At 39.9% G+C, this 23525-nt stretch overlaps 1 protein-coding gene across 2 annotated transcripts in view; it reads left to right on the top strand.

Annotated features, from left to right (window-relative positions):
* Window positions 1-23525, top strand: part of dock1 (dedicator of cytokinesis 1) — a 574951-nt gene that overhangs the window by 520989 nt on the left and 30437 nt on the right. For both annotated transcript variants that reach the window (XM_073027587.1, XM_073027588.1), the window contains 3 exons: window positions 635-721; window positions 12303-12479; window positions 15233-15316. In XM_073027587.1, coding sequence (XP_072883688.1) covers window positions 635-721; window positions 12303-12479; window positions 15233-15316 — 348 coding nt within the window. The remainder of the gene's footprint in view (window positions 1-634; window positions 722-12302; window positions 12480-15232; window positions 15317-23525) is intronic.

Raw genomic sequence — 23525 nt, 5'->3', positions numbered from 1 at the left:
GTTCAATAAATGTTATTCTAAATTACTGTTCAACCGTACTTTAATTTCTATAATCTCATTTAATTTTCCATACCAGTATGATTCATCAGTGTAGATATTTATGTTTGTACTGATAAGTAGTCAATATAAGAAACCGCAGAATGATTATTATAGATTGCAATTTATTGTAGTGTTTATGATCACTCAAGCTTCTCTGTATTTTGATGATCTAAACTATTGAATACAATCTTAAATGTCTGTTATTTTGCCAGACTTTTGATTATTTAAGCATTCATTCGTTAAGAAAATTTTTACAACACAGATTTTATAATCCATATCAGTGGCAAATAATCCTGTTTAGAAATGATTGTACTGACTTTTTACACTTGTGTTCACTGTAGTAGTTAGTAAATAATTAAACTTGCTATAATTGTAGCTCCCAAACATGACATGAATAAAATCTGATACAATAAAGTGTATAGTATTTTGTGTTATACAATATGAATAATAATCAACAGGAGTCAGGTATAGTTTAAATTGTGCTGTTGCTAGTGCAGTTAAGGATAGAATAGATTTAAATGTCAAAGTGATGAGTGATTCTACAAAACTTTGTTTTTCCAAAGCTCAGGCTAATTGCTTAAAACTGTTTCCACAGAATATGTGGATTGAAAGAACCACTTATGTGACTGCATACAAATTACCTGGCATTCTGCGATGGTTTGAAGTAATTTCTGATTCAATGGTAAGCATGACTCAAATATCCATATTAAATTGTCTTCCTAATTGAGCATGTAGGTAAGATGAATATAATTTGTCTGTATAGTCTTTATAGGCAGCTTGGTCAAAAGATAGATGTGAATATGGTACATGCAACAAACTAAATCATGTTGAACTAAAGAGGGAAAATGCAGGCTGGAGAACGGTGAAGCCCCTCTTTGACTTCTCGACATACTGGTGGGTAAACTTCATCCTCAAAGGTGTACAGAAAGTAAGCAGTATCAGAGAGAATTGCATTGAGGGGAATGGATGTGAGAAAGGAACTCTGATAGGTGACGAGCCAGCAAGCTTTGCTCTTTGTTTCAAAACCCTCCTAAGATTTTCTTCCAATCCAGTGTGCACACTAGGGCACAGAATGAGACATGCTTGCACTTCTTCCACAAGGTTCACTAGGAGCTTTCTTCTCCAAGATTTCTTTAATATTGAAGCAGTTAAAGTAAAGTTGATACTCCATTGAGATCAGCTAAACTGGTAATTGAATGGCACAGAGTAGACTTAAGGGGCCTAATTGCTTACTGCGCCTAACTCATTCGTCTTTTAGTATATTCTTCAAGGGTACCTTGAAGTGCGAGCATGACTTAACAAATCGGTAGCTGTAGTAGTGTTATAGCATATGAAAATAGTAAACAAATTGAAGCTGACGTAACTTGTACATGTAATATTCCAATCATTTGCAGTTATTATTATGTTCTTGTTCATGTTAATAGTTTATACGTGATAAATGGGTGAAGCTGAAGAACAAAATAGAATATGTGCTGAGTTTCTGCACACTGATCAGTTTAAAGCATTGTAAAAGACTTGTTAATGAACTGGTCCTTTTTAAAGTATACTTGAATAATTTTGTGCTGCTCCTGTGAGATCTCCTTTTAAGGAAAGACTTCTCTGAAGTGCATTAATAAAGTGCATTAATTTGTAATTGTGGTTGACCAGTTCATTTTCTTACCCTATTTAAATCAATTGGTCAAAACCTTACTCAGAAAACTTTGTTAATGCCTCAAAAATATTCCTCAATGCAATTGGGAAAACATTGAATTGATAGAGAATTGATAAAAATGGTTAACATGTTCTTTGTCAAATATTGAACTTCAATCCCAGATGCAGCAATGTTTTACTTTAGCATCCCTTTGTACCTGTTAATCATGCATGATGATCACAGTTTGGAGTTAAAATAGGGGTGCCAACTGCACGGTTGTAAAATGCCAGTAGCCATTAATAGTACTGTATGTGTGAATAAATTTGAGTAAGAATTACTTTTATGCTTCCAGCTCTTAGTCTATCTCACCACTTTATTTTTTATTATTTGAAAGGTGTGGAGTGAATTAAATGACCACTATATTAAGTCCTAAAATTTCTTTTGATATAATTTGTCTGTTGCTGGGTTTGCATGAAGTGGTATGTATTTGGAAGAGCTCATCAAATTATCCTGCTTGCAAGATTAGCTTCATGGAGAAACATTGCTAAGAGATAGCTCAGATGACCTTACAGTAAATTAATTTTCAATTTGTATTTTGTGCAGAATAGTATAGGTAAAATATTTGTTATTTTAAAAAGGCATAGAAACAAAATTATCATTCTTATTTGTTGAAATAGCATTAGTATTATTTTTGAAATATTTCTGTTGACTTATTCACAGGAGGGCAGTATTATATTTTACTTTCCAATCTTATCAGCCATCTGTGAACACTTCAACCTAGTTTTGCAAATTGAAAATCAGATACATTTGAAATTTTGTATGTGAGAATCTGACCATCTGTCCAACCATGACCAGTACTTTCACACCCAAATCTCTAAAGATTATGTTTACCAGACTCTTTGTGATATTGCTCTAAAATATATATCTGCATAATTATACAAACCCTGGAGTGATATAGCAGTATTTTGATATTGTTATCAGAAATTCGGAAAATACATATTAAACAGCTATTCTGTATTGGTCTTTACAATAGAGGATATGAACAAAAGTAATTTAAAAATGTAACAGCAGAAGCCAGCTAGATTCAGTACAAAATAAAAAAATATAATGGTAAGTCTGAAGATAGACAACCATTGTCAGTAAAGGTATCTCTAGGTGTTAGGTGTTAAGGATATATAGACAATAGACAATAGGTGCAGAAGTAGGCCATTCGGCCCTTCGAGCCTGCACCGCCATTTTGAGATCATGGCTGATCAATTCCTATCAATACCCGGTTCCTGCCTTGTCCCCATATCCCTTGATTCCCCTATCCATAAGATACCTATCTAGCTCCTTCTTGAAAGCATCCAGAGAATTGGCCTCCACTACCTTCCGAGGCAATGCATTCCAGACCCCCACAACTCTCTGGGAGAAGAAGTTTTTCCTTAACTCTGTCCTAAATGACCTACCCCTTATTCTCAAACCATGCCCTCTGGTACTGGACTCTCCCAGCATCTGGAACATATTTCCTGCCTCTATCTTGTCCAATCCCTTAATAATCTTATATGTTGCAATCAGATCCCCTCTCAATCTCCTTAATTCCAGCATGTACAAGCCCAGTCTCTCTAACCTCTCTGCGTAAGACAGTCCAGACATCCCAGGAATTAACCTCGTGAATCTACGCTGCACTTCCTCTACAGCCAGGATGTCCTTCCTTAACCCTGGAGACCAAAACTGTACACAATACTCCAGGTGTGGTCTCACCAGGGCTCTGTACAAATGCAAGAGGATTTCCTTGCTCTTGTGCTCAATTCCCTTTGTAATAAAGGCCAACATTCCATTAGCCTTCTTCACTGCCTGCTGCACTTTCTCATTCACCTTCAGTGACTGATGAACAAGGACTCCGAGATCTCTTTGTATTACTCCCTTACCCAACTCTATACCGTTTAGATAATAATCTGCCTTCCTGTTCTTACTCCCAAAGTGGATAACCTCACACTTATTCACATTAAACGTCATCTGCCAAGTATCTGCCCACTCACCCAGCCTATCCAAGTCACCCTGAATTCTCCTAACATCCTCATCACATGTCACACTGCCACCCAGCTTAGTATCATCAGCAAATTTGCTGATGTTATTTTCTATGCCTTCATCCAAATCGTTAACGTAAATGGTAAACAGCTATGGTCCTAATACCGAGCCCTGTGGCACCCCACTAGTCACCACCTGCCATTCCGAGAAACACCCATTCACCGCTACCCTTTGCTTTCTATCTGCCAACCAGTTTTCTATCCATGTCAATGGCTTCCCCCCGATGCCCTGAGCTTTGATTTTACCCACCAATCTTCTATGTGGGACCTTATCAAATGCCTTCTGAAAATCGAGGTACACTACATCCACTGGATCTCCCCCGTCTAACTTCCTGGTTACATCCTCAAAAAACTCCAACAGATTAGTCAAGCATGATTTACCCTTGGTAAATCCATGCTGGCTCGGCCCAATCCTATCACTGCTATCTAGATATGCCACTATTTCATCCTTAATAATGGACTCTAGCATCTTTCCCACCACCGATGTCAGGCTGACAGGTCGATAGTTCTCTGTTTTCTCCCTCCCTCCTTTCTTAAAAAGTGGGATAACATTAGCCATTCTCCATACCTCAGGAACTGATCCTGAATCTAAGGAACATTGGAAAATGATTACCAATGCATCCGCAATTTCCAGGGCCACCTCCTTTAGTACCCTAGGGTGCAGACCATCTGGACCTGGGGATTTGTCAGCCTTCAGTCCCATCAGTCTTCTCATCGCCCGTTTCCTTCCTAATGTCAATCTGTTTCATTTCCTCTGTTACCCTATGTCCTTGGCCCATCCATACATCTGGGAGATTGCTTGTGTCTTCCTTAGTGAAAACAGATCTAAAGTACTCATTAACTTCTTCTGCCATTTCTCTGTTTCCCTTAACAATTTCACCCAATTCATTCTTCAAGGGCCCAACATTGTTAACTATCTTCTTTCTCTTCACATACCTAAAAAAGCTTTTGCTATCTTCCTTTATATTCCTGGCTAGCTTGCGTTCGTACCTCATTTTTTCTCCCCGTATTGTCTTTTTAGTTAAATTCTGTTGTTCCTTAAAAACTTCCCAATCATCTGACCTCCCACTCACCTTAGCTCTGTCATATTTCCTTTTTTTTTAATGCTATGCAGTCTCTGACTTCCTTTGTCAACCACTGAGGCCCCTTTCCCCCCTTTGAATCCTTCCTTCTCTAGGGGATGAACTGATTTTGCACCTTGTGCATTATTTCCAAGAATACCTGCCATTGCTGTTCCACTGTCTTTTCTGCTAGGCTATCCGTCCAGTCAACTTTGGCCAGCTCCTCCCTCATGGCTCCATAGTTTCCCCTGTTCATCTGCAACACTGACACCTCCGAGCTGCCCTTATCCTTCTCAAATTGCAGATAAAAGCTTATCATATTGTGATCACTACCTCCTAATGGCTCCTTTACTGCGAGATCGCTTATCAAATCCTGTTCATTACATAACACTAAATCCAGAATAGTCTTGTCCCTGGTCGGCTCTCGTACAAGCTGTTCCAAGAATGCATCCCGTAGGCACTCTACAAACTCCCTATCCTGTGGTCCAGCACCAACCTGATTCTCCCAGTTCACCTGCATGTTGAAATCCCCCATAACTACTGCGACATTACCTTTGCCACATGCCAATGTTAACTCCCTATTCAACTTGCACCCAATATCCATGCTACTGTTTGGTGGCCTGTAGACAACACCCATTTGGGTCCTTTTGCCCTTACTGTTCCTCAGTTCTATCCACACAGACTCTACTTCTCCTGACCCTATGTCCCCCCTTGCAAAGGACTGAATCTCATTCCTCACCAACAGGGCCACCCCACCCCCATTGCCCACATTTCTGTCCCTACGATAGCACGTATACCCTTGTACATTCATTTCCCAGGTCTGATCTCCCTGCAGCCATGTCTCCGTTATCCCAACAACATCATAGTTACCCATTCGCACCTGAGCTTCAAGCTCATCCGCCTTATTTCTCACACTTCGTGCATTCAGATATAGAATTTTTAACCCATTTCTCCTCTCTCTGTTTGAATCGCTGCCTATTGTGCTTAACCCAGCTCCCCAAACTCCCATCGGGCTATACGCCCCTAGAATTTTGTTGTCCTTCCTACATTTACTTATTCTTTCAACACATTTAACTCCATGTTCCGTCAGACCATCCCTCTGTACACGAGTCCTCCTTATCACTTGTTCCGCCCCACCTTCCTCTACTACACATTTAATATTCTGGAACCGTGTAGTCCCCACCTGTCCTTTATTCTTCCTCTCGCTATCCTCTCTCACATTCTAGATAGATAGATAGATAGATACTTTATTCATCCCCATGGGGAAATTCAACTTTTTTTCCAATGTCCCATACACTTGCTGTAGCAAAACTAATTACATACAATACTTAACTCAGTAAAAAAAAATATGATATGCATCTAAATCACCGTCTCAAAAAGCATTAATAGCTTTTAAAAAGTTCTTAAGTCCTGGAGGTAGAATTGTAAAGCCTAATGGCATTGGGGAGTATTGACCTCTTCATCCTGTCTGAGGAGCATTGCATCGATAGTAACCTGTCACTGAAACTGCTTCTCTTTCTCTGGATGGTGCTATGTAGAGGATGTTCAGAGTTATCCATAATTGACCGTAGCCTACTCAGCGCCCTTCGCTCAGCTACCGATGTTAAACTCTCCAGTACTTTGCCCACGACAGAGCCCGCCTTCCTTACCAGCTTATTAAGACGTGAGGCGTCCCTCTTCTTAATGCTTCCTGCATTAATGCTTAATGCATTCTGGATCCCCGCCCCCTGCAAATTTAGTTTAAACCCCCCCCCCCCCCCCCCCCCCCAAGAAGCTCTAGCAAACTTCCCTGCAAGAATGTTAGTACCGCTCCAGTTCAGGTGTAAACCATCCCTTCGGAACAGATCCCACCTTCCCTGGAACAAGGCCCAATTATCTACAAACCTGAAGCCCTCCCTCCTGCACCATCCTCTCAGCCATGTATTAATCTTTATAATCCTCCTGTTCCTTGCCTCACTCGCACGTGGCACAGGTAGCAATCCTGAGATTGTTACCCTGGAGGTCCTGCTCTTCAGCTCATTATGCTCAAACATAATAATATAAATCTGTTAATTACAATGAGATTGCTTGGAATTAAAGTAATATAATTGTTTTGGTTTGTGATTGAATGGATGATAGGTAATAGAATACAAGTAGTCTCCGAGTTACGAAGGTCTGACTGACAGACCACTCGTACTTACGAACCGAGGAAGGAGAACGCCGTCCACCATTTTAAGTCGTTGCCGTTGACACTGTTTTGAGTGTTTAACTTTGTATACTTTGTATTTGGCTTTAATTTGTCTTAGTAAGATTCACCTTGACCAACACCCCCCCCCCCCCACCCCCACATTCCGGTTGGCTGGTGGCACAGTGAGATCAGCGCCGGGCTGGAGAACAGAGGTTCTCAAGTTTGATCCAGTGAGAGACCGCTCCCGTGCCGGGTTGATGTCAATCCAGTGACTCCTGTACCATCCGTGCCGGATGTCGAGCTCGCAACTCGACCTCACAAAAAAAAACACTGCCACATCCAGTTTAAATTCTCACACGGAATATCGTGGAGGATCAAATGCCCAAACCCGGCACAGCCCGCACTTGTCCCATTTAACCTGTCTCAGTGCAGTGGACTTTCAGACCTGGGGAATTCAGTGCGGTGTTCCTTAGGGCCTAGCGGACCTCGGGAGCCAGCGGAGCTCGGGACCCGCCGCCCACAGTGTTTCTGTTCCATTGACGGGAAGCGATCGTGACTGAAAATAAAGTGGAAATAATAAAGCATTTGGAAAGAGGTGAAACGCCATCGGTCATTGGAAAATTGTTAGGCTACAGTCAGTCAATGATAAGAACAATTTTAAAGGATAAAGTGAGAATAATGGAGCATGTGAAAGGCCCTGCCCCGATGAAAGCTACAATTATTACTAAGCAACGCAGTGGTTTAATTATTGGAATACATACGTTTCTTGTGTTTTATATGCATAGAAAGGTAAAATATATACTATATACTAAGACAAACATTTGACTTACTGACGCTAAATAATACCGGTTGTACTTGTTCAGACTTACGTACAAATCCAACTTAAAGACAGAACTCGTACGTAACCCAAGGACTGCCTGTAATGGTATTTGTTCTTCTTGGCAGATTATAACATAGTGTCAACCAAGGATCATAATCACACTTTGCAGCATTTCACTGTTTTTAAAAATGACTTTAAGAAAGAGCTATATACTGTACCTTGATTTGTGGATTGTTAAGTGGCAAAGTAAATAATGTAGATTGGTGCAATAAGTTTCAATGGAAGCAAAATTGAAGCAGTTGGTGTTCAATGGAAAAAAAGTGAGGCATAGTTTGACCCCAAAAAGGAATTGGAGTTTTTCCCAAAGTGTGAGAAGCTGGAGGTGAATTGGATGAGAGATTTAGGCTTCAAGTTTACTAATCACTAGCAGACAGGTACACAAAATAAGCAAAAAACATGTTGCCTTTACTGCAGGAAGAACAGAAAATCATGCACCATTTATTAGTAATAATCAACAATGTTGCATTGCTACTGCACAACTGTCTATAAAGCAAACTGCTAAAGATCATTTAACTCGATGGAATGCTAAGGAAAGGATACTGGATGGTAAAAATGCATTCTTACATGTTTTTTCCTTAATGGGGATGCCAAAAAACACAGATGCTGTTTAGCTATCTGACTTGCAAGACGGAGCGCTTTTGCTTTCAGGGTATATTTTTGCATTGGTGGGACATTGTTACCAAATTCATGAGTTCCCTTAGGTAATCTTGACAGTACTGTTTTGCACTTTCCCTTGAATATTGAGAATAAATTTTAGCAGATTTATGCATGGCCAGTTAGTGGTGTATGTGCATGATTATGGTGTTCAAGAAGCAAAATGCTGGAGGAACTCAGCAGGCCAGGCAGTATCTATGGAACAGAGTACAGTTGACGTTTCTGGCCAAGACCCTTCATAAGGACTGGAGAAAAAAGATGAGAAGTTAGAGTAAGAAGGTGGAGGGAGGGAAGGAAGAAATACAAGGTAGTAGGTGATAGGTGAAACTGGGAGAGGGGGAAGAGGAAGCAAAGAACTGTGAAGTCAATTGGTGAAAGAAATAAAAGGCTTAGAGAAGGGTTAATCTGATAGGAGAGGGCAGAAGGCCGCGGAAGAAAGGGAAGGGGGAGGAGCACCAGAGGGAGGTGATGGACAAGTGAGATAAGGTGAGAGAAGGGAATGGGGAATGGTGGGGGGGGGGGGGGGGGGAGTCATTATCGGAAGTTTGAGAAATTGATATTCATGCCTTCAGGTTTGAGGCTATCAGGTAGAATATAAGGTGTTGCTCTTCCAACCTGAGTGTGGCCTCATTGCAGCAGTAAACGAGACCATGGACTGACATGTTGGAAAAGGAATGGGAAGTAGAATTAAAATGGGTGGCCACTGGGAGATCTCACTTTTTCTAGCAGAATGACCGTAAGAGCTGGGCAAAGCAGTCTCCCAATCTACGTCGGGTCTCCCTGATATACAGAAGGCCACACCGGGAGCACTGGATACAGTAAATAACCCCACCAGACCTACAGGTGAAGTGTCACTTTATCTGGAAGGACTGTTTGGGGCCCTGAATAGTAGTGAGGGAGGAGGTGTAGGGGCAGGTGTAGCACTTCTTCTGCTTGCAAGGATAAATACCAGAAGAGGGAATTAGTGAGGAGGGATAAGTGGACAAGGGAGGTGCATAGGGAGCGATCCCTGCGGAAAGCAGAAAGAGGTGGGAGGGAAAGATGTGCTGGGTGGTGGGATCCAGTTGGAGATGGTGTAAATTACGGAGGATTATGTGCTGGACGTGGAGGCTGGTGGGATGGTTGGTGAGGACAAGAGGAACACTGTCCCTGGTGGAGTGGTGGGAGGATGGGGGTGAAGGCAGGCGTGCGCAAAAAGGAAGAGATGTGGGTGAGGGCAGTGTTGATGGTGGAGGAAGGGAAGCCTCTTTCTTTGAAAAAGGATGACACCTCCTTAGTTCTGGAATGAAAAGCCTCACCCTGAGACCAGATGCGGCAGAGACGGAGGAATTGAAAGAAAGGGATGGCATTTTTACAAGTAACAGGATGGGAAGAGGTATAGTTTAGCTAGCTGTGAAAATCAGTGGGTTTATAAAAGGTATCAGTAGATAAGCTGGCTCCAGCGATAAAGACAGAGATCAAGAAAGGGGAGGGAGGTATTAAAAATGGAGCAAGTAAATTTGAGAGCAGGGTGGAAATTGGAGGCAACGTTGATGAAGTTGGCAAGCTCCATATGGGTGCAGAAAGCAGTGCCAATGCATTTGTCAATGTAGCATAGGAAATGTTGGGGACTGATATCATTGTAGGCTTGGAACATAGACTGTTCCACGTAAAGGCAGGCATAGTTGGTAACCATGTGAATGACCATGGCTACACCTTTTGTTTGGTAATGTATTTAGGAGAATCGCAGGATGGTTAAATTGTTCATGATTGTACATTTGGAAAGGGCTTCCCTTCCACTGTGCAGGTTTCAAACAATGGAAGGGAAAGCCCTTTCAAATGTACAATCAAAAGCAACTTAACTATATGGCAATTCTCCTGAATGCCTTACATTTAAGCCCAAAGGGGAAAAGAAGAATATTTCCCCTTGGGCATGTTCTATTCCACCTCCAGATCATTCTTCCTCTTCCTCTAGTTAGTCAGGCAAGGGCTAAGTTATCCTTTTGGCTATTTTGTGCAGGATGCTGCAGACAATTGTGAATCTGTTGAGTGTGCTTAGTGTGACAGTGGACTGGTGCAAACACACCAATTCATATGGAGTAGACAGGTGACTGCCTGTTCCAGTCCTTTTATTGTAACTAAAGTGGTGTTGATGGCTGGATATGGGAGCTACTCTCAATACCCAAACATTGTTAAAGAGGTATAACATAACAGCTTCCATTTATGTTACATTATATATAAGATACTTCACATGACTCCCATCTAAAAAAAATTGATGCTGCACCCGATAAAGAGAGATGACAATAATTTGGCAATGTAAGTTGATTTTAAGTGATGAATCTGCACATAGGAGGTACCTTGAAAATCTAGTCAAACCTCGCTCAACGTCAGCAAAACCAAAGAGCTGATTTTTGACTATAGGAGGAAGATGCCCCATGGTCCATGATCCAATTCTTATTGGAGTTGAAGGGGATCAGTAACTTAAAATTTCTTGGTATTATTATATTAGATAATCCATCTTGGGACCACCGCCTAAGTGCATCTGAAAGAAGGAATGACAGTCCACCTACTTTCTTAGATGTTTGCGTAGATTTGCCGTGGCGCCGAAAACTTTGACAAACTTCTATAGATGCACAGTAGAGAGTATTGTAACTGATTGCATCACAGGCTGGTATTGAAACACCAATGCTCAGAAAAGTCTACACGTAGTGGTGGATACAGCTCATTTCATTAAAGGCAAAGCCCTCCTCACCATTAAGCACATTTACAAGGAGCACTGCCACCAGACTTTGATTTTTGACCTTGAAAAGGGACAGAATTCAATGATGCTACAAGTGTCTTAGTGATGGCACAGGTATGAGATTCAAAACTCAAATTGTTGCCAAAATTACACCAAGGTTGTGAAGGCATTTTTGAAGAGTTGCCAGGGAGAAAATTGGAGTTCGCAGCGGAAGAATACTGTTTGTGTTGGGACACAAAGTGGATTTTTTTTTCTTAGTTCCTTGGCCTTTTCAGAGTCCTTGAACACCAATGAAGCATTCTGCATTCCATCAAACTCTTACTAGCTTGGATGTCACTCACAAGCATAAAATTTCTATGAGAAATGTAAATATAGCATTATCATTCATTCAATGTTTACTACAAAATCTGGGTCATTTTCCTATGCAATATTTAATGATGCTGGTTAAGAGTGAATAATTAGAGATCTAATTAGAGATTAGAGAAGTGGCTCAGCACTGACTAGATGAGGCAAAGGATTTCTTTCTAGTGCTGTACTTTTCTAGAACTCTGTGACTGACTCTATGGCATGATGTATCTTAATGGTTTAAACCTGGTTGTTGAATAACAACTCACTAAAATCCAAAAATGTAGATTATCCACAAGGTGACTAATTGCTTTAGGAACAATGTGGTAACATTGTATCGAGCAAATTAAATCATTTCAGTGTGCTTAATTTTATATAGCTCATCTGATTGTACCTTATGCACAATTCGTAGCTTGGTGACTTCTAAGAGAAATTGCTTTGAGGAAAATAAACTGAAGCTGACATAATTTGAAATAGTTGTATCTCATTGTGTTACAGAAAATTTATTGTATCTGTTTATAAATTTAATTGTATCCTGAATTTTGATTCTGTTTGTAAATATGGTAGATAATCAATAATGGGAAAAACATAATATCTAAAAGAAAACATAGTGTTTTAATATACTGGTATAGTTTGATGAACATTATGCCAGATTATCAGAACATATTTAGAAGTGTTTAAATAATTATTTAAAGCAAAACATACCATTTTGACGATTATGTACTGTCTGTCTTGCAGGTTGAGATAAGTCCTTTGGAGAATGCAATAGAAACAATGCAATTAACAAATGAAAAGATCAATAACATGGTTCAACAGCACATGAATGATCCAAACTTGCCTATTAATCCTCTCTCCATGTTGCTGAATGGAATTGTGGATCCTGCAGTAATGGGAGGTTTCACTAATTATGAAAAGGTTTGTTTAACTACTTCTTATAATATATTTTAAAACAAGGATATATTGCTGAGGAATTATAATGTATTGGTCAGATCACACTTGAAATATTGTATATAATTTTGTGGCCTGTTTATGAGAAAATATGTGCTGGCTCTGGAGAACGTCCAGAGGAGGTTAACAAGAATGGTTTTGAGAATGAAAGGCTGAATGTATGAAGAGCATTCAATGTATCTGGGCATCTACTTGATGGATTTTGGAAGAATATGTGGCATTACAGAAAGGCCTAGATAGACTTCCATCAGTAGGAGAGCCTAGGATCCAAGGACACAGCCTCAAAATAAAAGTATGGCCTTTTGAAATTCTCCATTTTAATTCCTGCTATTTCAGAATTTCTTCAGCCAGAGTGTGGTGAATCCATGGAATTAGATGTCACATAGGGCTGTGAAAGCCAAGTCACTGGGTGTATTTAAGGTAGAGATTGATCGGTTCTCGATTACGGTTTATGGGGAGAAGGTGGGAGAATGAGTTTCAAACAAAGAATCAGACATGGTTTAATGGTGGAGCAGACTCAGTGGGCTAAATGGCCTATTTCTGCTCCTTTATTTACTTTCTTACTCATACATAGGGCTAGCCTTTATTACATTCTTAAATACCCTTGCTGAGCCTTCTAATGGCATCGGTTGGTCTGAAATCACATAAAGGATAAACAAAATAAAAATGGGAAATTATGCCTTTAGTTTTGTGATCATGGTGACCTTTCCTTTTTACTTAATTCGTGATTATTAGTATATTTAAATTCTACAGCTGCTGTGACGGGATTTCAGCTCTGGTCTCCCGATTACTAGTCTGGTAACTTAACCACCATACCCTTTGAAAGCATTTTTAAGTTTCAGTATCAAAATTCATTTTTTGTTCTAAATTATGTGCTCATGTACTGTGTACATCATCAGTAAATAACTGTTCATCCATTATTGCCATTGTTAGTTTCACAGGGTTTCATATCACTTCTCTGGTTCTATGGTTATACACAGGCAGATGAGCAAAGGAGATTTAGGTGAAATTTTTAATCAGCTAATTAATTGGCTTTCCGTCACCATTTTTTTCACATAATTGCCTGAATTTGATTCACACCAGCTGCAACGGAGGGATTTAAAGCCATTTTTTGAAAACTTTACTAGTTATTTAACATTAATTGATATTGATTTATTATTGTCCCATGCACCGAGATACAATGAGAAGCTTGTCTTGCGTACTCTTTGTACAGTTCAAATCATTACACCATACATTGAGCTAAGTATAACAGCTACCGAAAAAATTTAGTGTAGTTAAATAAAATGCAAGATCATGTCAAGATAGATTAAAAGGTCATCTTGTCATTACAAGAGATTCATTTAAGGATGTTCTAACAGTGGCACAGATGCTTGAGCCTGGTGGTACAGGCTTTCATATCTTCTGCTCAATGGGAAAGGAAAGAAGAGAGAGTGTGGGTAGGGTTTTTGATTATACTGGCCGCTTTACTGAAATAGTGGGAAGTATAGGCAGAGTCTATGGATGGGAGGCTAGGAACATGAAGCTCTCAACCCTCTCCACCTCAATACCGTTGATGTAGACAGGAGCATGTGCGCTGCTCCCCTTTCTGAAGTCAATGGCCAGCTCTTTTGATTCATTGATATTCAGTGAAAGGCTGTTGACATGACACCTTGTTACTAAGCTCGCTATCTCCTTCCTATACTCCAATTTGTCATTAATTGAGATGCAGCCAACCACAGTGATATCATCTGCAAACTTGAAAATGGAATTAGATTAGAATTTGGCCACGCAATCATAGGAGTACAGAGAGTAGAGTAGGAGGCTAAGGATGCAACCTTGTGGAGAACCAATTGTGGTGGTGTTGCTGTCTGTCCTTACTGATTATGTCATTTGGTCAGACAGTTAGGATCCAATTGCAGAGGGAGGCATTAACCACCAGGGTCCAGAGTTTGGTGGTGAGTTTGGAATAATAGCCCTGAAGACAAAGCAGTCATCAATAAACGATAGTCTGACAGCAGTGTCTTTACTGTCCAGGTGCTCCAGAGATGAGTGTAGGGCCAGGGAGGACACATCTACTGCAGACCTGTTTCAACAGTAGGCAAGTTGCAGTGGGTTGGGGTTGTCAGGGAAGCTGGAGGTGATGTATGCCATGACCAGCCTATCAAAACTTAAGGAAGGTAAATGTTAGAGCCATTGGCAGTTGTCATTAAGGCACATTATCTTGTTTTGCTGAGTGCCGGGAAGATAGTAAAGCAGGAGAGAGCCACAACCTGAAACTGGGAGAGCTTAAGAATGTCTTCACATGCCCTCTCAGCTGGTTTGCACAGGGTCACCATCAGAGCCCGATACTTTCTATGGGTTCACCCTCTGAAAGACTGATTTTACGTCTTTGACAGTAAAATCAGTAACAGCAGAATCAGGTGCACTGGAGTCTGTCAGGGTGGTTTGCCCAACATATCTGCCCTGTCCTTTTACATCACATTTTAAAATAGGGGTTTAGATACATTAATTTTTTGATCAAATCTTTGTATATTGTTCATAATATTCTTCAAATATCAATTCATGTGTGTATACTAATCCTTGGAGTTATAAGCTAATATGTTTAAGTTCTAATTCCCATCATATTTCCAGTCAGTTTAGTGTCACTTTAAGACATACAAGCTCTATTGTGAAATACTGCTTAAAAATAGATTCTAATTGCCTTTAATAAAAATTGTTTGTGTGCTCCTTTTTTAAATTAGGCATTTTTCACTGAAAAATACATGCAAGAACACACTGAAGACCATGAAAAGATTGAAAAGCTCAAAGACCTGATAGCTTGGCAGGTAAAGCCTTTATGAATTTAAATGTTGAAGGGGATAAATTTAATTCATTGGAGATAGAAAATAAGCTCAGCAATTTTCCTGGTGGAAAGTTAGCTGTCATTTCATCTGACAAAATAAATGTCACGAGATCATAAGCACTGATTGTGCCACAGAAACGACAATAGATAATCCCCCCATGGAAATAAACAACATAGTTATGTTTTCAATGTCAATGTATATTTCCCCATATTCTATCTTTCAGTCATAGCTTCTTGTGATTCAGTGGCATTTTCAGTCAAATCTATGGTAGGAATTCTTAAAATCCTTCACCCAGGATGTTATAACCTTCAGCATTTTACCATCTTTGTTGACAGATGGAAAATTATTATATCTTTTCCTAAAGTTCATAGTAACCTTGCTTCCTTTCTATAACATTCTAATCATTATATTATGGCCTAACTTTCTCATTCATGTCATGGGTGATGATAGAACTAATAATGAAAAATAAAAATTTATTGAAGAACCTGAAGAGTTCAAAACAGTGTACAAAGGAAAATAACATATTATTTCTATTCAAGATAATCTGTTACTCAATTTTAAATGCAGGAGAGCTAACAGTTAGCTGGAATTAAAATCTTGACTTCAGTTTTGGAACGACTCTCAGATATTTAGTTTATTTTTAGAAACAAAAATGCAAATGTTTCATTAGTGAATTGCAGACAATTGAAGATGGGCCCATTTCCGAAGCTAATCCATGCTTACTCTCTGGGTATCCATCTGTGAGGTTAGCCTAGCCAGTAATTTGCCTGTATTGTCACTGTGCCCAAAGTATCTGGCTTCAACCAGAGTATACAATAATATATACTCACAGATTTTTTGCACTTTATTTCATTAGGATGTCAAGTTACTAGATGCAAAAACTGTTCTTTATTTGGTTATTTTATTTATAAATATGTAACATCTGCTAATTATATCTTTACGTGAAGTGAACAAAAAAAGTCAATCTCTTAAGCTAAGTTCCGGCTGTCAAAACACCTGAAGTATCAGTGAATTATAAATGTGTTCTTTCTGTTTGTCAGATTATGGTTCTGGGTAAAGCATCATATGCCCATATGTTAGGGAGGTGAGGACTGGAGGTATTACTTCCTATCGTGTTTGAAGTTAAACCAAGTATTGTGCCATGGAATATAAAAAGCATGGTTTTTGGATAATAAGCTAATGGAGAGTGATTTCAATTCCTCAAAATAGGTTGTTTGGTTTTTGTAAAATAAATTAAGCCTGTACTTCATTTTATGTTAGTTACATTAATTAAACTCTTGAAGGACCTGATGAAAATGGTTTTAAAGTGCATAAAGTGGGAAGAAAAGATATTAAATAGCTTTTTTTTATAAGGCTTTATCTTGTCAAAGAGTGAGTGGGATGTTTCACAGTGTAAAAATATGGCCATAAGAATGCAAGAATTGTATAATGTAGAGCAGGAGAGATGTAAACTATGTTAGGTTGGCAAGTCTTCCTATTGTGGGAGAGAAGTTACTAAAGGAATAGTTCCTGTAAATATTGTCCTCTTTGTCACCTCAGCTGTATCTGCCCCCGCCCCCACAGCCACCTTGTAACCATATAACAATTACAGCATGGAAATAGGCCATCTTGGCCCTTCTAGTCCGTGCCGACCGCTTGCTTTCACCTAGTTCCACCTTAATTAGTTTTTTCTCCTTCACAGTTCTGACAAAAGATGTTTGACCTGAATCATTAGCTGTTTCTCTTCCCAAAGATGCAACATGATGTTTCTGTAATTTACTTTAGATTTCCAGTATCTTTTATTTTAATTCTCATTCTAAGAAGACAAGTGGAGTTGGAAATTGTCATCAGAATTTCAAAGTTGGAGATGTAAAAGGTTTTAGACAAGGATGGAGACAGGGAAAGGCAGAGATGAAAGGCAAGTTATGTAGTATGGTAAAATGCAGGAATAATCAAATGACAAAAAGTTTGGCATGCAAGGTAAATGAGAATAGTTTATGGAGATGAAGCAGGTGTCATTGACAGCATCTAAAAATGTCAATCATTACTAGCAATTACTGTCTGAAAATAAATAAGAGTTGCTGAGTATTTTCAACTTTTTACATAATATTTTCAATATCCAAGGATTTTGCTTTTATGTTTCAATACTGTAAAATATATTCTAGCCCCACATCTAGCCAGCCTCAGAGAGATCAGAATTTCTCTGAATCATCTAGAACTGAAATGGTTAAGACACTTGAATCTCTTTAAAGTGAAAACAAGCAATGCATACAAATGGCAGAAAGATGTGGAACAGGAAAACTTAATTTTCTCCATGGAATAGCTAAAATTGAGATGAGACAGTCAGTTACTGCTGTGTCAATTAACATTTACAAAAAGAGCTGGATGATTGCCTCGTTAGGGCTATGATTAACAATATTAAGATAAGCGCAAATAGAGATAATTAAATGCTGCAAGCAGCACACTGCATTGGAAGCTATTAGGACCACAGAAATGCCATTACAAAGACAAAAGTTCTGATGCTGGCGTGCATTCCCAATAGGTGTGGACAAGTGGTGAAGCTACTAATTAGAACAAAAATCCATTTTACTGAAAATTGATTGAAGTGGTAACAGTTGATAAACTGTAGTGATTAGGGTTATACTGATTGATTCAAGAACTGAATGACTGAAGGATTGTTATTGGAAGTAATCTTTGGATAATGGAGTACTGCAAAAGGATCTTGGGCATTGCAGAGGCCAGAGAGAATTCCTGATTACAGTACAGGCAGTCCCCGGTTTACTAATGAGTTCCATTCCTGAGTCCGTCTTTAAGTTGGATTTGTACGTAAGTTGGAACAGGTACATCCAGTATTATTTAGCGTCAGTTAGTCAAACGTTTGTCTTAGTATCTAGTATATATTTTACCTTTCTATGCATCTAAAACACTTAAGAAATGTATGTATTTCAATAATTAAACCACTGTGTTGCTTAGTAATAATTGTAGCTTCCATTGGGGCAGGGCCTTTCACATGCTCCATTATTCTCACTTTATCCTTTAAAATTCTTCCAGTCATTGACTGACTGTAGCCTAACGCTTTTCCAATGACCGATGGCGTTTTACCTCTTTCCGATCACTTTATTATTTTCACTCTATTTTCAATAGTGATTGCTTTCCGTCAACGGAACAGAAACACTGCGGGCGGTGGGTCCCGAGCTCTGCCGGGTCTTAAAGTCCACCACACTGGATTCCCCGGGTCCTAAAGTCCACTGCACTGAGACAGGTTAAATGGGACAAGTGGGGGCAGTGCTGACGGGAAAAGGTGAATCTTGCTAAGACAAATTTAAGCCAAATACAAAGTTACACACTCAACACAGTGTCAGCGGCAGTGACTTAAAATGGCGGACAGCATTGTGATCCAACTTAAAATGGCAGACGGTGTCATGATCCATCTTAAAGTGGCAGACGGCGTTCTCCTTACTCGGTTCATAAGTACGAGTTGTTCGTAAGTCGGTCATTCGTAACTCAGGGACTGCCTGTATAGGCAAATAGGTAGTGGGTCCATGGAATTAGAGTTGAGGTCCTGTAAGTTCTAGGGTTCATAGGGATTAAGAAGGCCTCCTGTACTTTTGACATTGTTAAATTTGATGGTATTGGATTGTAGTTGAAGGTCACAGAAGAGGGATGTTTTGATGTAGAGAGAAAAGAAAATAAGTTCCTAAGTGTCATTGATCTTTTGCCAGACATCTTCATTCTTTATCCCTGTGTTCTTTACTCTTCTGCCAATGAAAACAGTTTCACTCTAAGTACCAGGTGGCACAATAGTGTAGTAGTTGGCATTATCAGAATCAGGTTTATTATCACTGGCATGAAATTTGTTAACTTAGCAACAGCAGTTTATGCTTTACATAACCGAAAATCATGGTTCAATTCTTGTTGCTGATATAAAGAGTTTGTACACTTTCATTGTGACTATGTAGGTTTCCTCCGGTTGCTTTGATACACTAGAAAGGCATACTGTTTAGTAAGTTGTGGGCATGCAATGTTGGCACACACGGAATCATGGCAACGTTTACAGGCTGCTCTCAGCACATGCTCGGAGTGTGTTGGTCGCTTTCGCAAACGAAGAATTGTACTGTATGTTTCAGAGTTTCGATATGCATGTGATAAATAAAGCTAATCTTTACCGTTAATATTCATCTTTATCTAATCTTTATCAAAGTTCAAAGTACATTTATTATCAAAGTATGTATGCTGTATACAACCCTGAAATCCGTCTTCCCCAGACAGTCACAAAACAAAGAAGGACCATGGAACCAACCCGTTTAAAGACAAACGTCAAGCCCCTGCACATGATATATGAGGCATATGATAGGTAGAGCTGGGATCAAGCAAGCCCCTTGATGAGTATAAGAGATGTAGCAGAACACTTACAAAGGAAATTACAAGTACGAAAAGAGGCCATAGCATAGCCTTGGCAAATAGGATTAGGTTAAAAGAATATCTTAAAAGATTCTAAAAATATATTTAAGAGCAAACGAGTAACTAAGAAGAGAATGGATCCCCTTAAAGATCAATGTGATAATCTACATTTGGGGCCATGGGAGATGAACGGGGTCTTAAATGAATGCAGTCAGCCCTCCTTATCCACGAGGGATTGGTTCTGGGACTCCCGCGGATACCAAAAGACATGGATGCTCAAGTCGGTGGACCTTAGGACCTGGCGGAGCTTGGGACCCGCCGCCCGCAGTGTTTCTGTTCCGTTGATGGAAAACAATCACGACTGAAAATAAAGTGGAAATAATAAAGCGATCGAAAAGAGCTGAAATGCCACCTGTCATTGGAAAAGCGTTAGGCTACAGTCTAGGTAACCTATGCACATCCTCCCGTATACTTTAAATCATAGATAGATAGATAGATACTTTATTCATCCCCATGGGGAAATTCAACTTTTTTTTTCCAATGTCCCATACACTTGTTGTAGCAAAACTAATTACATACAATACTTAACTCAGTAAAAAATATGATATGCATCTAAATCACTATCTCAAAAAGCATTAATAATAGCTTTTAAAAAGTTCTTAAGTCCTGGCGGTTGAATTGTAAAGCCTAATGGCATTGGGGAGTATTGACCTCTTCATCCTGTCTGAGGAGCATTGCATCGATAGTAACCTGTCGCTGAAACTGCTTCTCTGTCTCTGGATGGTGCTATGTAGAGGATGTTCAGAGTTTTCCATAATTGACCGTAGCCTACTCAGCGCCCTTCGCTCAGCTACCGATGTTAAACTCTCCAGTACTTTGCCCACGACAGAGCCCGCCTTCCTTACCAGCTTATTAAGATGTGAGGCGTCCCTCTACTTAATGCTTCCTCCCCAACACGCCACCACAAAGAAGAGGGCGCTCTCCACAACTGACCTATAGAACATCGTCAGCATCTCACTACAGACATTGAATGACGCCAACCTTCTAAGGAAGTACAGTCGACTCTGTGCCTTCCTGCACAAGGATTCTGTGTTGGCAGTCCAGTCTAGCTTCTCGTCTAACTGTACTCCCAGATCATCTCTAGATTACTTATAATACCTAATACAATGTAAATGCTAATAGTTGTTATACTGTATTGTTTAGAGAATAATGACAAGAAAAAAAGTTTGTACATGCTCAAACAACAAGTGCTGAAGAGAGAACTTCTGGGTTTTCCCGATCTGCGGTTGGTTGAATTCGCGCATGCGGAGCCCGCAGATAAGGAGGGCCAACTGTATTTCTCTGTATTTACCATGGAGTTGGACATGGAAGCCAGTGAATTCATGGAAGGGAACAGTGATTAAAATTGAGTTACCTCAGAATAAATCATGTCTGTAGCCATTTCTGGGTAAAATCACAACAAATAACATGTCGGTGGCACAGCAGAAAGAAAAGGATAGGTTTGGTCCGCAGGTTGAGATTCTAAATAGGAGAAAGGCAAATTTTGGTATCAGAAAGGATCCGGCAAGTGTGGATTGGGTCAGGCTATTTTCTAGCAAAAGCGAAAATGAAATTTTGAGAATACAAAGCTTGTATGTGCCTGTTAGAATAAACTATAAGACAACAGGATTAGTGTATATTGAAACCCTGGTAAAGAAAAAAGGAGGTGCATAGCAGGCTCTAAAAATAAACCAGGAAGTTATAGGCCAGTGAGCCTGACATCAGTAGGAAAATTATTGGAAAGTATTCTAAGGGACCTAATATACAGGTTGACCACTGATTTTCCCAAAAGTCATTGTTCGGCATCTCTTTGAATTCAGGTGAAATTACGAGACAGTTTACTGGGTGGCCACCAGATGGCACCATGTGTAGCGCACGCAGCACCATCTGTGGCAAGACTCATTTGAACAAAAGTATGCTATTTTTATTATTTACATTGCACTTGGTGGTAGTCCCAATATTTTGTGCTCATTTTTGCTTATTTTATGTAAATTTAACCCTAGCTATGGCTTCTAAGATATTCTTCCAAGAACCTCGATAATGGCATCGGAAGACCAGCTTGACGATAATTTTACAGGATTTTGTGTACCAAAAGAGAAAGTAGTTGTTCGTGATTTGCTTGCACATGCAAGAAGTGTTACAGAACCTGCTTTCAAAGACATAGCAAGTAGTCTTAAGAAAACCTGAGTGGATGATTGTCGAGGATGAAACACCTGTTGTCTATCAACTTATGGACTCAGAAGTTAGTGTTCTGAATGCTGATAAAAACATTGCAAGTGAAACATAGAAACATAGAAAATAGGTGTAGGAGTAGGCCATTCGGCCCTTCGAGCATGCACCGCCATTCAGTATGATCATGGCTGATCATCCAACTCAGAACTCTGTACCTGCTTTCTCTCCATACCCCCTGATCCCTTTAGCCACAAAGGCCATATCTAACTTCCTCTTAAATATAGCCAATGAACTGGACACAACTGTTTCCTGTGGCAGTGAATTCCACAGATTCACCACTCTCTGTGTGAAGAAGTTTTTCCTCATCTCGGTCCTAAAAGGCTTCCCCTTTATCCTTAAACTGTGACCCCTCATTCTGGACTTCCCCAACATTGGAAACAATCTTCCTGCATCTAGCCTGTCCAATCCCTTTAGAATTTTATACGTTTCAATAAGATCCCCCCTCAATCTTCTAAATTCTAGTGAGTATAAGCCTAGTCGATCCAGTCTTTCTTCATATGAAAGTCCTGCCATTCCAGGAATCGATCTGGTGAACCTTCTTTGTACTCCCTCTATGGCAAGAATGTCTTTCCTCAGATTAGGGGACCAAAACTGCACACGATACTCTAGGTGCGGTCTCACCAAGGCCTTGTACAACTGCAGTAGAACCTCCCTGCTCCTGTACTCAAATCCTTTTGCTATGAATGCCAACATACCATTTGCCTTTTTCACCGCCTGCTGTACCTGTATGCCCACCTTCAATGACTGGTGTACAATGACACCCAGGTCTTGTTGCATCTCCCCTTTTCCTAATTGGCCACCGTTCAGATAATAATTTGTTTTCCTGTTCTTGCAGCCAAAGTGGATAACCTGACATTTATCCACATTAAATTGCATCTGCCATGAATTTGCCCACTCACCTAACCTATCCAAGTCACCCTGCATCCTCTTAGCATCCTCCTCACAGCTAACACCGCCGCCCAGCTTCGTGTTATCCGCAAACTTGGAGATGCTGCATTTAATTCCCTCGTCTAAATCATTAATATATATTGTAAACAACTGGGTTCCCAGCACTGAGCCTTGTGGTACCCCACTAGTCACTGCCTGCCATTCTGAAGAGGTCCCGTTTACTCCCACTTTTTGCTTCCTGTCTGCCAACCAATTCTCTATCCACATCAATACCATACCCCCAATACCGTGTGCTTTAAGTTTGCACACTAATCTCCTGTGTGGGACCTTGTCAAAAGCCTTTTGAAAATCTAAATATACCACATCCACTGGCTCTCCCCTATCCACTCTACTAGTTAAATCTTCAAAAAATTCTATAAGATTCGTCAGACATGATTTTCCTTTCACAAATCCATGCTGACTTTGTCCGATGATTTCACCTCTTTCCAAATGTGCTGTTATCACATCTTTGATAACTGACTCTAGCATTTTCCCCACCACCAATGTCAGACTCACCGGTCTATAATTCCCCGGTTTCTCTCTCCCTCCTTTTTTAAAATGTGGGGTTACATTAGCCACCCTCCAATCCTCAGGAACTAATCCAGAATCTAAG

Source organism: Hemitrygon akajei, chromosome 23 (assembly GCF_048418815.1).
Source record: "Hemitrygon akajei chromosome 23, sHemAka1.3, whole genome shotgun sequence".
In the NCBI taxonomy this organism is placed as follows: Eukaryota; Metazoa; Chordata; class Chondrichthyes; order Myliobatiformes; family Dasyatidae; genus Hemitrygon; species Hemitrygon akajei.
Note: the sequence above shows the minus strand (reverse complement) of the source record. Positions and strands in the feature narration are given on the sequence as shown.